At 52.4% G+C, this 14,084-nt stretch overlaps 1 protein-coding gene across 1 annotated transcript in view; it reads left to right on the top strand.

Annotated features, from left to right (window-relative positions):
• The first annotated feature begins 1,997 nt into the window (after nt 1-1,997).
• The window catches only part of ADAMTS18 (ADAM metallopeptidase with thrombospondin type 1 motif 18), a 136,558-nt gene continuing 124,471 nt past the window's right edge, over nt 1,998-14,084 (top strand). The window contains exons 1-3 of the mRNA XM_075537171.1: nt 1,998-2,087; nt 2,199-2,286; nt 5,030-5,352. Of these exons, the coding sequence (XP_075393286.1) occupies nt 1,998-2,087; nt 2,199-2,286; nt 5,030-5,352 (501 nt within the window). The remainder of the gene's footprint in view (nt 2,088-2,198; nt 2,287-5,029; nt 5,353-14,084) is intronic.

Below are 14,084 nucleotides of genomic sequence, written 5' to 3'. Positions count from 1 at the left end.
AGGACAAGATGGAACTGCCCTCTGGGACATTCTGAGACTGTAACTTGAGGAGACTAGAAATCCTTGTTTTACTTCTGTGGATCAGCTGGTGGTTTTGAACTGCTGGCCTAGTGACCAATGCATAACCACTATGAAACCAGGGTGTGTGCACGCACACACACACACATACACACACACACACACTTAACTTTCTTAAATCTCTGTTAGTTTCCCAACATGCTTCATTGCAGCAAAGTTCTGCGGACCCAGCTACCTGATATTTCCACCTGTCCTGTCTGATCTGCACTCAATTCTTCCACAATGCCAATCTTTACCTGTGCTCTCACTTATCCAAAGATCCAACTTCTCCTTAACCTTAAACGCTCTCTCTCTCTCTCTCTCCATCTACATCAGCTTCTGCTGTTATTCTTTCCCCATGGGAGAAAGATAAGGGCTTTCTACTCCTGTACTGAGTTACAGTCTGGGAAACTCAGGCAGTTCTATCCTGTCCTATAGGGTCACCATAGGTCCGCACTGACTCAGTGGCAGTGAGTTTGGTTTTGGGTTTGGATATTCTTTCCAAGAAACCCTGGCAGCACTGTGGGGTATGCAGTAGACTGCTAACCACAAGGTGGGCAGTTCACACCCACTAGCCCTCAATGAGAGGAAGATTACGCTGTCTGCCCCATAAAGATTTACAGCCTTGGAAGCCCTCTGTAGGGTCTCTATAAGGCAGAATCCACTTAATGGCTGTGGGTGGGGTTCTTCTTGCCAAATGAGATTCTGTGTTTCTTTTGCGACACTGGGGGTCATGCTGTTCTTCCATGGGCATCTTCCTTGCCCGTGGGGAGAACAGTGAGCAACAGGGGTTAACAGAGAAATAAACAAATGGGCCAGTATATGGCCAGGGCACAGGAGGCTGAGCCCCCCTCCCCCCGCCCCCCCCCCTCCCCGTCATGGCTCTGGGCTGCAGGTTCGGGGTCTGGGGCCAGGATTCAGGCCCGAAGAGTTGGAAGTGTCCTCTTTTGGAGAGAGAGACTGGATTCCATCCAGGAAAGCAGGACGGCCACTGCTGACCATGCGCTCTCAAGCTGCAGAAACGACCAGGGTCCAGGGTCCCGGATCCCGGTCCCGGTTTTCTCTGAGCCATGGTTTTCTCATCTCTCTCAAGTGGTTAGAAGCCCACACTCTGCAAGGACTGGGCAGAATGAATACAATGCGGAGGAAAGCACCTGGCCCTCTGGAAGTGTTGGGATGTAGCCCGGGCTTCCTGGCCAGCAGGCCTGTAAGTGCAAAGGAAGTTCGGCAGCACAAGGAAAAGTCTGGTCTTTTACCTGGGCCTCCCCGCCTCTCAGCTCATCCCTCAGGGCGCTTCAATGACCCTTTCCAAGCCATCCCAGGACCCTCCCCTCCCTCCCTCCCTTCCTCGGAGGCTGGTCCCTCCCTTTCCCCCTCTCTCCCACCGGCCTCCCCGCCCCTTTTCGCCCCCTCCTTCGGAGCCGGAGCCGGGAATCCCACGCCCTCGCACCAGCCCGGGGGCTAGGACGAGCCGCGAGCCGCTGGTCGCCAATCACCGCGCGGTGGAGAGGCGGGCGCTCGGCTCCGGCGCGCTGGGGGAGCCAGCTGGCGCTGCCTTCGCCTGGAGTCCCAGACGCTCCCACAGACACAGACAGACGCACAGCCCAGCGGGCAGGCACAGACAGGGTCCCCCCCGCCGTCTGTGCTCCGAGGCGCGCGCCAGCCCCGGCCCGGGGAGCCCCGGTACCCCCGGGAGCCGCACGCGCCGCTCAGCCGGTCCGCGCCAGCAGTCGGGAAGGCACGCAGCGGTCGGCGGAGGGGAGACCCCTGCGCCCCCGCCCGCCCGCGCGACGTGAGCGGCGGCGGCGGCTCGCACCTGGCGCCGCACCTGGGGCTCCGAGTTCCCGGCCGCGGGGAGAATGCGCGCCGCCCGTGCGCGCCGCCCGTGCGCTCCGCCCGCCGTGCCCGGCCGCCCGCTTCCGCCGCGCCCGCACCTAACCATGGAGTGCGCCCTCCTGCTGGCGTGCGCCCTCCGCGCCGCGGGGTCCAGCCCGCCCCGCGGCCCCGCGAGCCTGGGGCGCGTAGCCAAGGCAGGTGTCGTCCGGGGTCCCGCCTAGTGCTGGGGGGCGGGCGGGAGTGGGGGGCGCCCGGAGCGCCCTTCTCTCACGGAGCGCCACATCGTGTCCCCTTCTCTCTTGCAGGCCCTCGGGTTGTGTTGCCTCTGCTGTGCGTCGGTTGCTGCGGCCTCAGCCAGGGACAGCCGCGGTGGAGGCAGCGGATTAAATGATGGTTCGTACCCTTCCCCCTTCAAGCCAGCCTCCCCATCCCACCCCCCGGGTTGCGGTGGGCTTTTCGAAGCCCTCTGTCCTTTACTCCTGTAAGAGAAAAACTACAACTCCCCCTTCCCGCCGCTCTCCCCAACCTGGCAGGTGTGCGCGCTCTGGAAATGACTCTTGTTTGGAGAGGGAGGGGCGGGCGGGGGATGTGGCAAGGGCTCCGGGTTTATCAGAAAAATCAGTGCTTCAAGCTGCAAGGAGTCACCGAATTGAGAAAACAATGCTCTCCCTCTTCACAGATGGATTGTTAAAAAAAAAAAAAAAAGCCCTTGCCGCGGTGAGCTTGTATAAAGGAAGTGGACTTGTCGGGGCGGTGTGTACAAAAGGCCAGGTCAGCCTGCCCTTCCCCTCGTGGGAAGTCCGCAGGAACTGGAAGGTTGCCAGCACTTTCCTCCCCGTGTTTTCTCTTCTGTCCACTCCACTTCCTCCTCTCTTCATTTCTCCCCGCCAAAGATCGCCCTGGAGAGGGCCTCAGGTGGCCTGGGCTCCATGCTTTATCAGTTCTGAGGACCCCTCCCCCCAGCTTTAGACCCCCACAATTGCCCTTCACTCTTGTCATCTATTAACTTCCCCCAGAACCCATCAGGAAAATTCTGCCTATAGTGAGCCCCATCCTCCCACCCTCAGTGACTGGGAGCTGCTGACCCCTGACCGCAGGTGACTAGCAAGACCCTGGACCATCCCTTATTCCATCTGCGACTGAATGTGGCCAGCAGCTTGGTCATTTCCACTTTGGACACAAACCTGCAGCAAGCGCTGGGTGGGGTTGGTGTGGGGGGTGAATTTTGCTGGCTCATGGGCCAAAGCTCCAGCATCGCTTCCCAAATAAGAACAGGCAGCTTTTGGCTCTGATCCTGCCCAGGAGGAAGACAGCGGATTGTGATGACTTGGGTGGGATTTTCCTGTGGTGAGGGGGGTGGGAGGGGGCTGGTAGTGGTGATGGTGGTAGTTTATCTCAAAGAAAAAGTTGTATTGCACCTTGACTGTCCTGTAAAGCGGTACATTAGAGAGTTAAGAACCTTCGATGCAGTGTATCTTAACCTTGTTTTCAGGTGCCATGGAGTCAGTTCAGGCTCATAGTGGCCCTGTGAACAACAGAGCGAGACACTGCCTGGTCCTGCACCATCCGCACAATTGTTTGTATTTTGAGATCGTGGTCGCAGCCAAAGTGTTACTCCATCTTGTCCAGGGGTCTGCCTCCTTTTCCTCTGCCCCTCCACTTTACCAAGCATGAGGTCCTTCTCCGGGGACTGGTCTCCTGGACGTGTCCAAACATTGAAAGTTAAGAAAAGGCATGGGGGAAGGGAGGGGGCACAGGGGAATCCTCTTTTCAATTCCTTTCTTTTGAAAAATATGCACAGATAGGCCATGGATATCGCTGGATAGCAAATGGAAGAGGCAGGACCGGAAGACTGAGCGAGACCTGCCCAGTAATGAAACTCTCTTGCCTGACTTCTCCCCAGAGAAAAGCAGATGGAAATTAATGTCATAGTGGGCTCTTTTTAATTTTTTTAAGCAATATTGTCTAATTAAAATATCTTGTCATTGATCCTTGTTTGGGACAGGGCTTCTGTTCATTCTTTAATTCCCCCCCCCCCCCAACTGTTTTGGGAAAAGAGAAAAGAGGTCACCAGGAACCTCTTCAGTGACTCACATCTGCCTCTTAGCCCCCACCCCGCCTGTCTTTCAAAAGTGTCAAATCCGTTTCCCATTCTGTGCCTAGAAATCGGAAGTGCAGAGGGTTTTCAATGCCCCGGGCTGATTTCAGCGCTGCCTGTAGGATGATAATGAGCAGTTTCTGGGTTTGTGAAAGAGCTGGGGTGCTGGCCAGGCTTTTCAAAGAGCAGGTTGTATCCGGCTCCTCCTCCTTAGGACATGTTAGCATTGAGACCTGCTCTCTGGAGCAGTGAGGGAGTCCTAGTGGCACGGATGGTAAGGCGCCTGGCCATACCCGGAACCCACTAGAAGGCAGCGTGTTGGGTCAGGGAGTGGCGGGGAAGGCATGCGTACGCATATCTGTTCAGTATCCCTGGCCTGACTCTCCGGCATCAGCGTGTTTGCACACTTTCAGACATCAGCTTACGTAGGACAGTTGTGCCTGGGTGGCGGTAGGCTGTTTGAGGCTTCCAATTTAAGATCATCCCCGAATCAGGGCCGCCCGAGTCTTGGACTTTATTACCCTGCAGCAGTCAGAAGGTCAGTGTAACCCTGCTGCCACTTCACTGCCCCAAGTGTCATCACGAGGTGCCCCACACCCAGAGCTGCCCCTCTGAAATGTAAGCTACCCACGCCCCCCCCAACAATAAAAGGAGCCCCGGTTCAAGGTAAACATGATTTGCCTCCGTTCATCTCCTTGAAGACAATTCCATGCATCTGCTCTGTGCCCCCCTAAAGCCAGTGGTCTCGTATGGATGGCTCCGCAGTTAAGATGAGGGAGGCTTCAGAAAGTTCATGGAAAAGAACCCCAACCCAACCACATCGTTTTTCATTCTGGTTTTTCACAAACTCTTGGAAGCACTCTGGCATTTCCCCCACAAATGGTCTCAAAATCGGTGACCGCTGGTGCCTGCCCTGTGGTTTCCGTGGGCAGGAAGGTGTCTGAGCTGCGGGCACCCAACTCTTTGCCAGCCTGCTGGAGAGCCGCCAGTGGGCATTGTCGGCTCTGGGTGCTGACAGCTCTGCTTATCCCCTTACAGATTACGTCTTTGTCACTCCAGTGGAAGTGGATGAGGGCGGGTCGTACATTTCACACGACATCGCTCACGGCAGCCGTCGCAAACGAGCAACTCTGAGTGCTAGGAGCCGGCTGCACTACCGATTTTCAGCATTTGGACAGGAGCTGCACTTGGAGCTGAAGCCCTCGGCCATGCTCAGCAGTCACTTCAGTGTCCAGGTGCTGGGGAAGGACGGGGCTGCCGAGGACCAGGCCCCTGCTGCTGCTGTGCGGCAGTGTTTCTATCAGGGATTTATCAGAGATGACAGCTCCTCCTCTGTCGCCGTGTCCACGTGTGCCGGCTTGGTAAGTTGCGCCTGCCTCCCGAGCTCGACTCCCCCTTTCGTGTGTTTCGTGTAACTGGAATGAACAGCTGTGTGCAATATCAAATGCTCTGCTAGCAAACTCGACACATCCGTGCTGCTGGCTCGGCTCCTTCTGATATCCTCAATTGAATTAATCTAATCTGCTCCCAGAAAAAAAAAAGAGAGAGAGAGAAACTATAATAGGATGTTAATTAGCATTTAAACCCCGCTTTTGATGTTTAATGGTCTGGGCCTTTTCATTCTCTTCGTGTTTGAGACGATTCCCGGGGAAATTAATTTGATGGATGCCATTCGCTCAGCGAAGTCTTGGGGGGAGAGCTCAGACATTTTATCAACCTAACAGGCTGCTTGCCGGCGCATGCCTTGGCATGAGGAAAACTGTCTTTCAATCCCAAAGGGTGTTCAGTGGCCCTGTTGAGCCCAACCTTCATTTTCCCAGAAGGGGGGAGTCCTTTTTTTGTGGTCATGAACCTGTTCATGTAGCAAGATGCCCTGGTCGGATGGTGTGGTGAGTTCAAGGCCGGTGGGATTCACAGAGGCCTGCCTCCACAGACTCCAGGACTTACCAAACGCTTGAGGGACAAGAGCTCTTTATTCTCCGGCAACCTCATCTGTCGAACACCAGGCCGAGAATGCTGGTGGCTTCTGCCAGGATCGGGTCACGTATATGAGCCAGTGCGCGCCACGTGTGGCTGATCTCAGTGAGCGGTGGAGACGTGTCATGTGTCCACAGACACATGTGGGTGATGCTTTGGCATGGTCTGATGAAAGGAAGCAATGTGGGCCTGGTGATGTGCATTCAAGTCCAGCCAGAGAGAGAAAGAGAGATTGGCTTCCATGCGGGTGGATCAGAAACCAGAATTCTCCTTCTGCATGATGGTAAATATATCTGCAACAAGACATCTACCATCTCCAGATTCCTCGTGCGTAGACCTCAGTGGCATTAGTGAAGTTCTTCCCGCTGCTCAGCCATCAGCAGCATCCCACCCCAGATGTTTCTACGACCCTCATGTTTGCTGCCGGTTGAGCGTGCAGTCGTATGTTCTTTTGACGTTTCTCTTTGTTGTGACCTCCTTTTTAACCTACAACCTTTCAGCAGAACCTGAGTCTTGCTATCTTCGGTGGGGGTGGTTATCGGTAGGTTAGGTACCTGTAGAATTGGTTCCTCAACTCATACAGACCCATTTGCCGGTCAGAACCCAACACTGTCCAGCCTTGTATCATCCTCTCCATCACTGAGGGCTATATTGAAGCCCATCTGTTGTGGCTGATGTGTCGTCCATCTCGTGGAAGCTTCTCGTCTTTTTCACGGATCTTCTGCTTCACGTGGTATATGCCATAGTGGTTAGTGTCCTTCTCCAGGGACTGGTCCCTCCTGATGACATGTCCAAAGTAGGTGAGATGAAGTCTCAACAGCCTCTGTTCTAGGGGACAATCCTGGCTGTCCCTTTTCCAGGACAGATTTGTTCTCTTCTCTCATAGTCCGCGATAACTTCCGTGTTCTTCACCAGCACCCCAGTTCAAAAGCATCAACTCTTTCTCCGTTGTTCTTGCTCAGGACCCAGCTTGTCCAGGCAGATGAGGGACTTGAAAACCCCATGGCTTGACTTGGCAAAGTACAGAGTGAATCAAACACGGGCCAATTCCCAACTGAGCTTGAATCCATTAAAAGGATCAATTAGGACTCAATGATGCTGATGTTTAACACGGACACACACACATTTATTTTAAATCTCTTGCTTGGTGTATGTGCGTGCCATTTTCTCATACAAATTTTGCTGTCCTAAAGTTTTCAGAAGCAAGCCCTGGGGGTGCAGTGGGGTTTGCACTCAGCTGTTAACCACAAGGTCAGCAGTTTGAACCCAGCTGGTGGGGGCAGTAGACTGCTTCCCTCTCTGCTATAAGGAAGAGGCCCGGCCTTGGCTCAGAGTCCGCCTCCCCCCACCCCAAGGAGCTTGCTGTGCCCAAGGCTGCTGGGAGAACCCCTTCTGCTCTCCACTTCAGAGCCCCCCTCCTGTTCCCTCCCTGGGCTGCCCTCCATTCCTCGTTCCTTTGTCCCAACAACAAAGCACAAGTGGCCTTTCTCCTGCATGGCTGGCTGCCCTCAAGTCCCCATTGCAGCTTTCCAGACTGCCGGTCATTGACCCAGCGAGGAGCTTTGGAAGCAACTGCATTTCCACGGGCCAAAGAGGCACTTTGAGGTCCCGCTTTCCGAAGCACTTCAAGACCCCAGAGGTGCGCACTCTGAGTTGTCCATAGCTGGGCACTGCCTGCCGGGGGCTCTTTAGAAACCCGTTCCCCTTCAAGGCCCAGAGTTAAGTGACTGGAACCTTGAGGCAGAAAGAAACCAGGCTTCGCTGCTCTGGGTGCCCTTGACAGCCAGCAGGGGTCTGCGCATGACAGGGACCTCTTTGCCACCCTTCTTTCTCAGAAGAGGGTCATGGGAAGTGGAGGAATAGACTGGGTGGGCTTTCGTGATTTATTTTTCATTTCTTTTAATGCAGCTTGAGCTTACCCACTTAACTGGAGCTGTTTCCTTAGGCCCTTCCTTGATTCATCGGGGTGAAAAGGCACGTTTGTTTCCCTCCCCCACCCCCCTTCTCCTCTTCAGACAGTCTGTGGTGCAAGTTATTTGTTTGGTTCCTGGCAATATATTTAGCAGAGACCAGGCCAAACTCTTTCAAAGAAAGAAGAAAGAAAACAGCTAGAGAAAGCAAGCAGGTGGTGGTGTGATTGGGGTGTGTATGTGGGGGTGGGAGGCATCATTCAAGTCAAAGAGCTGAGTCCCCAGGCGATGAAGGCCAAGTGGAGGCGGATGTCACGTTGAGGAGGAAGGCACACCTGACCCACGCCAGTTTCTAATCAGCCGCCCCATAGGCAAGTGGAAGGTGAACAAGGAAGAGAGAAGACGAATCAATGCATTTGAATCGAGGCGTGGATGCAGAATATTGGCTACTGTGGACTGCCAGAAGAGGGGATCTGCCCCGGAGAGGTGCAGCCCGAATGCTCCTTAGAAGTCAGGAAGGTGACTTCATCTCATGTACTTTGGGCATGCTGTCAGGCAGATAGAGTCCCGGTAGCTCAGTGGGTTAAGGTTGGGACTATTATCAGAAAGCTCGGCAGTTTGAACCCACCCACTTCTTCATGAGAGAAAGATGAGGCAGTCTGGTTCCTCAGAGAGCCCAGAAACTGGAGGGAGCATTTCTGCTCTGTCCTGTGAAGTTTTTGTGAGTCTGAATCAAGGGTCGCGGCTGTCGCGGGTCTGTTTGCTTGGTTTGTTTATGTTGTACCAGGAGGTCAAACAAAATTAAAAAAAGAAATAGGACTTGGAGAAGGATATTCATGTTTGGCAAAGCAGAAGGTCAAGGACAAAGGAAGACCCTCGTGAGGTGGATCGACACAGTGGCTACAACAGTGGGCTCAAACGTAGTTCCTGGTGTGAGCATGGGGCAGACCCAGGCAGGGCTCAGGTCAAGTGCACCTAACAGCAACATCAACAGGGGAGGCTGAAAGATTGGGCCTTCCCGTCTTTCTCTTGGCCGCTTTGAGGATGGCCGCAGAGGTGCAACTCCCCGACCTGTGGCGTGAGTTTGGGGCTTTCTCCACATCTCTGCCCATCAGCTCTCTCGTCTGTCAGTGGCAGACTAGCCCATTCACGCTCCGAGGACCCAGGGGGAGTACGCTGAGCCTGGTACATGGTTGGAGCATCACACATGAATCCAAGCCCCCTTCTTGCTGTCTTCCCAGCCTGCCATGGTCAGGAAAGAGCTTTTGAGTGTTGGGAATCACCTTGGCAAGGGCATGGGGGGAGGGGGGCGGAAGGCAACACCACTTTAACATCTAGGAAGAAACAAGACCACAGAAAGCGAAAGAATCCAAGAGGGAGCATCAACCAGTAGCTGGAGACTGGGATCAATTCATGGAGGACACAGCCAGCTAACATTCAGGTTCTGAGCCCCAACCGCAAAGTCAGAATTGTGAGTCCTGGCTCTGAACTTTGCCTTGTGACCCAGTCACATCACTTCCCATCTCTGTACCTTGTTTTCTCTGCTATTCACATGAGGATCTTGGTAGAATTTTCAATAGAAAGAAATACTCAATTGGAAGAAAAGTGCTGCCTGTCCTTTACTTAAATTAGTGCTTGGGCACATAGTATTGATATTGGTGGTGATGCTAATAATATGGTAGTAATTACCATTACTGCAGGTCTTCTCCCACCATCGGGCTTGGTAACATGCCTTGGTATTATGCCTGGCATGAGCCCATATTACCAAGCCCTTTAACCACCCACAAGCAAGAAAGAGCTTTAACCTAAGTGACAATAATGGTGAATATTTATTGAATGAACCTAAGTAGCACAGTGCTTCAGCACACAACAGCTACCCGAAAGGCTGGTGGTTCGAACATACCAGCATCCGTTTGGAGAAAGATGGGGCACTCTGCTTCCAGGAAGATTTGCAGCCTTGAAAAACTTCCTTTGACCATTGTACCCTGTCTTCAAATGTCGCTGTGAGTTGGAATCAACTAAGCAGTGAGTTTTTGTTGTTGTTGTGTGTGAGTGCGCCTGTTCAAAGCATGTATACATTGAATGAGACAGTTCTTTTCCTGAAGCATGGTTCGTGGTCGGTTGGGGAGAGTGGGAATGTTTGAAAAAAACATTTATTGGAATGCCTTCCGTATTCTAGTCTTTCAACTGCCGCATATTTGTTTCCCTTCAGATGGTTATACGTGCTTCCAGTTTATTTTTTAACTGTATTGTTAGAACATTTTTACATGGCTCTTCGTCATTGCATGCCAAATTGGAGGGGGAGGAGGGGTCACACTGACTGACACCAGCTTTGTGGACAGTTGAGGTGCCAGACATTCAGGACTTTAGCCAAGACCGGAGGTATCTTTGTCATTGTTGTTGGGTGCCCCTGAGTTAATTCAGACTCATATCAACCCCATGGGGCAGAGTTGAGCTGCCCCATAGCATTTCCATGTCTATAACTCTTACATAAGCAAATCATACCGAATCCTTTCTCGCACCGAGCTCTGGGTGGGTTTGAACTGTGAACCTTTGGCGTCGCCATCAGATGCTCAGCTGCTGTGCCCCAGGGCTCCTTGATGTTGTCAGTCTCTACCCAGCAGGTAGCACTGTCACTATGACCTTGGTGACATTCTACGGAGAGTCACCCAGAACTCATTTCCTCCTTGGTCTCCAGAAGCCTCTGACAGGGGCTTAGAAGAATCGCTCTTTACTGTAGGGCTTGTACAGGGAACTCTTTCCAACAGTCTTCACTTTAAAGAAAGAGTCCATGATCTTTCCATTCCAGCTGTTTTTTCCCACCTTTGGGAAGCCCTTTCTTCCATTTGTTGGTAAAATTGGCTTAATTTCCCTCCCTTGGCTATAAATACCTTAAGAGAAAGTAAGCCAAAACTAAAAAGAACCAAAGAACCCCCCAAAAAAATCACACCAGAAAACTCACTGCCATTGAGCCAGTGTCGACCCAAAGCAACCCTTCCAAAGTTGTCAATCTGCCCAGGAGCAAGGAGCCTCTTCTCTTCTCCCACAGAGCGACTGGTGGGTTCGAACTGTCACCCTTTTGGTTGGTTGCACCATCCCCTAAATCCAAAAGTCCATAGGCCTAACAACAGCTGTGTTACTGCACTGGAAATGTTTGTCTGGACTTCCTCGGTGCCTCCTTCCACAAGCCCTGCTTCGGCCCAGCTACAAGGGCCACACCCCCCACACAGGCGGGAGACTGGCCAGGGGGCCTGTGCACCTCCGGAACGTGAAACCCTTTGGTGCTTCCAAGAGTCTCCTTTTCCACTGAGTTCTTTTGATTGCTTATTCATGCTGCCTGGCAGGGGAATATTTTATCTGCCTTTATTAGGCCCAGCACCTCAAGGGGCACGCTTTCTAATCTAAATTATGTAGCACACATCACTAATTTACGATGAGCCAGTGCTGGGCACATGCACTTTAAAGAGATGGAGTGAACTAGTTAGCGGAGCTAATTTTAACCCCACGCCCCCTGTGGCCTACTGCCTCTCAGTCGACCATGGGTTCATCCTGTGATGTTACGGCCCCCGAGCCCCTGGCAGACCTGTCACTTCCGGGAGGCAAATGAAGAGTGAGACAGTGGTGTTTTCTCCTGGGTACGGTGCAAACACATTGGTTTTTGTCTTTGGGTTTGTAGCCTTGATGGGTGGAGGCTGGGTCTGTTTTACGCAGCTCGGAGGCATGGCGGAATCGTGCAGAAAGGATCCTCACACTAAAGAGTGTGCTAAACCTTTTTCTCCTGGCCTTCGGGTCCTGCCTCGTCAGATATGTGGAAATAACAAGCGGTACGTTCTTTTCAAGAATGTCTTTCTGTGTGTTAATGCAGATTCCCATCTCCGGTTTAATTGTTCGATTCCCCTCGATGGAAGTAAAATGTGTTTCCAAGGATTCGTTAATTTCCTCTACGCGGTCCAGTCTGTGAGTGTACCGTTGTCCGTGAACTCACACTCACTGTGGAGTGAGTTCTGACTCACAGCCGCTCTGTAGGGAGGATAGAACCGCCTCACTTTGGGTTTCCAAGGCACTGATGGGAGCAGGAAGCTTCCCTCCTCGCTCTCCCTGGGAGCGGTTGATGGTTTTGAACTGTTGACCTTGCTTTTAGCAGCCCTGCGTGTGATTCACTATGCCGCCAGGGCTCCTGATGGTTGTTTGCAGTATTCTGTTTTAATCCTTTTCCGTTCTATTGGGTCGGTTGTAATGTCTCCAGTGTGTTTCTCTCTTGAAGTTAGTTCTCGCTCCTCCTCCCTCCATACCCTCGTTTGTCAGTTTAGCTAAAGGTATGTTGACTTTATTGATTCTCTGTTTATTGATCTCCATTTAAAAGGACAAGTTAGCACTGTCATTTGCAATGAGAAAGTAGAGCCAGATCAGCAGTTCTCGGCCCAGGGAGCTTTTCAAAAAAACAAGCAAAAAAAAAAAAAACGTGCACGCCCACCCCCTACTTCCAGACCCATTAAAGTAGAATGTCTTGGGATGGGCCATCTGTGTCTTTGTGAGACTCTCCGGGTGGTTCTAATGCACAGCCAGAGAACCCCTGGTCTAGATCAATATCAGGGGATTCAGAGATACTATCTTCTTAACAAGGCCTTACTCACATTGTCTAAGAAGGTGGGATGGTATGTTAAAAACGCACTCCCTTGCTCCTCGGGTCACCTTCGGGAATGTACTGTGTTGAAGGCACATTATACCTTGAGATCATTTTAGACCTGCAAGAGGCTGCAACAAGGACACAGAGCAGCCTCGTCCCGAGTCCCCACCACCCTGATGTGGATGTGAGGAGTTATTAAGCTCTCAGCATCGAGTTTCCTTACCTGCAAAACAGAGACGAAAATAAAATATAAGTCTGTGAAAATAAGAGGAAAACATAAAAATCAGGGCAGACAGAACCCTGAGATGTTCGGGTCTGTTTGTCTTTGTTCAAAGCACTTGACCCTGGGGTCACACACGCCTTCTCCCAGGTAACTAACTCAGCAAACAGGAATCTGTCTGCTGGTGCTGGGCGTTCACCGAGACAATGAAGCGAAGGCTCCACGTCAGATAGCCTTATAAACTCTTGAAACCAAACTCACTTCCATCAAGGTGAATTGAATTCATAGCAGAGGAGAATTGCCCCTCTGAGTTTCCTTTATCAAAGCAGATGGCCGACCTCATCTTTGTCCCGAGGAGCAGTAGATGGGTTCAAACCACTGACCTTGTGGCCAGTAGCTTAATGTGTGGCTCACCACGCCTCCAGGGTTCCTTGGCCTCCTAAGGCAGGGAGATTTTCCTTGGTGGTCTGATCTACTCATGTGAGCAGAGATCTCAGGGGAAATCAGAGAGACTCATAGATCAAGAGATGTGGGCTGTTGACTTTGACAATGGAAGGGACCTTGTGGCATGGAAGGCGGGCAGCTTCTAGTAGACAGCCGGCAAAGAAGTGGGGACTCCAGTCTTAAAGCCACCAGGCGCTGACTGCTGCCAGCCACCTGCCTATGAGGCTGGAGTCTGCAGAAAGGAATGCACCTCTGGTCATTGGTCTTGGGAACCCCTGAGCGGACAGTTGAGTCACACTGAGCCCAGCGACCTCTCAATGAGAGCAATGGGCGTTATTTTTCAAGCTACCTTGTTCGCAAGCAAGAGAAGAGATGATGTAACGGACATGCACATTAATGTAGAAGATGATGCAGATGGAAATGAATATGGAAGACTGTGAGGATTGTGGGCATTTTCATAGTGCGTCCTGCCCAGTAGGTGGTTGAGCAACTGGGTCAGTTCTGTTTCAGAATCTGCTTTAGTTGCCTGCCACCCCCTCGCTCCCCCCGCCCCCGACCGCCCTCTCAATCCCACCTGATGGAACAGGTGAGACTGGGTTTGAGGAGAAGCATCGGGTTTCCATGGAAGCTCAGTGCCGTAGCAAATGGATGCATTTGACACAGGGCGCCTCACTGGTGGCCCCATGGGCATTCGGGGGAGGGGAGCATCTTTATGGTTATCTCACATGGTGGGGGTGGGGAGGGTGGCTGCCTGTTGATGCTCTTTGCTGTCTGAATGGAACTCGGATACCTAACTGGGCTTCTCTCTCCCGATGGCTTTGCAGTTCTTGGGAGGCAACGTTGTGGCCAAGCTCAGACTTGTAAAATCTGGTGTCCATCAGGTGCAGGGCTTCCAGCTCCCGAACATTGGACCAG

This window comes from Tenrec ecaudatus, chromosome 18 (genome assembly GCF_050624435.1).
Source record: "Tenrec ecaudatus isolate mTenEca1 chromosome 18, mTenEca1.hap1, whole genome shotgun sequence".
Classification (NCBI taxonomy): Eukaryota; Metazoa; Chordata; class Mammalia; order Afrosoricida; family Tenrecidae; genus Tenrec; species Tenrec ecaudatus.
This window is presented reverse-complemented; position numbering and strand designations above follow the sequence as displayed.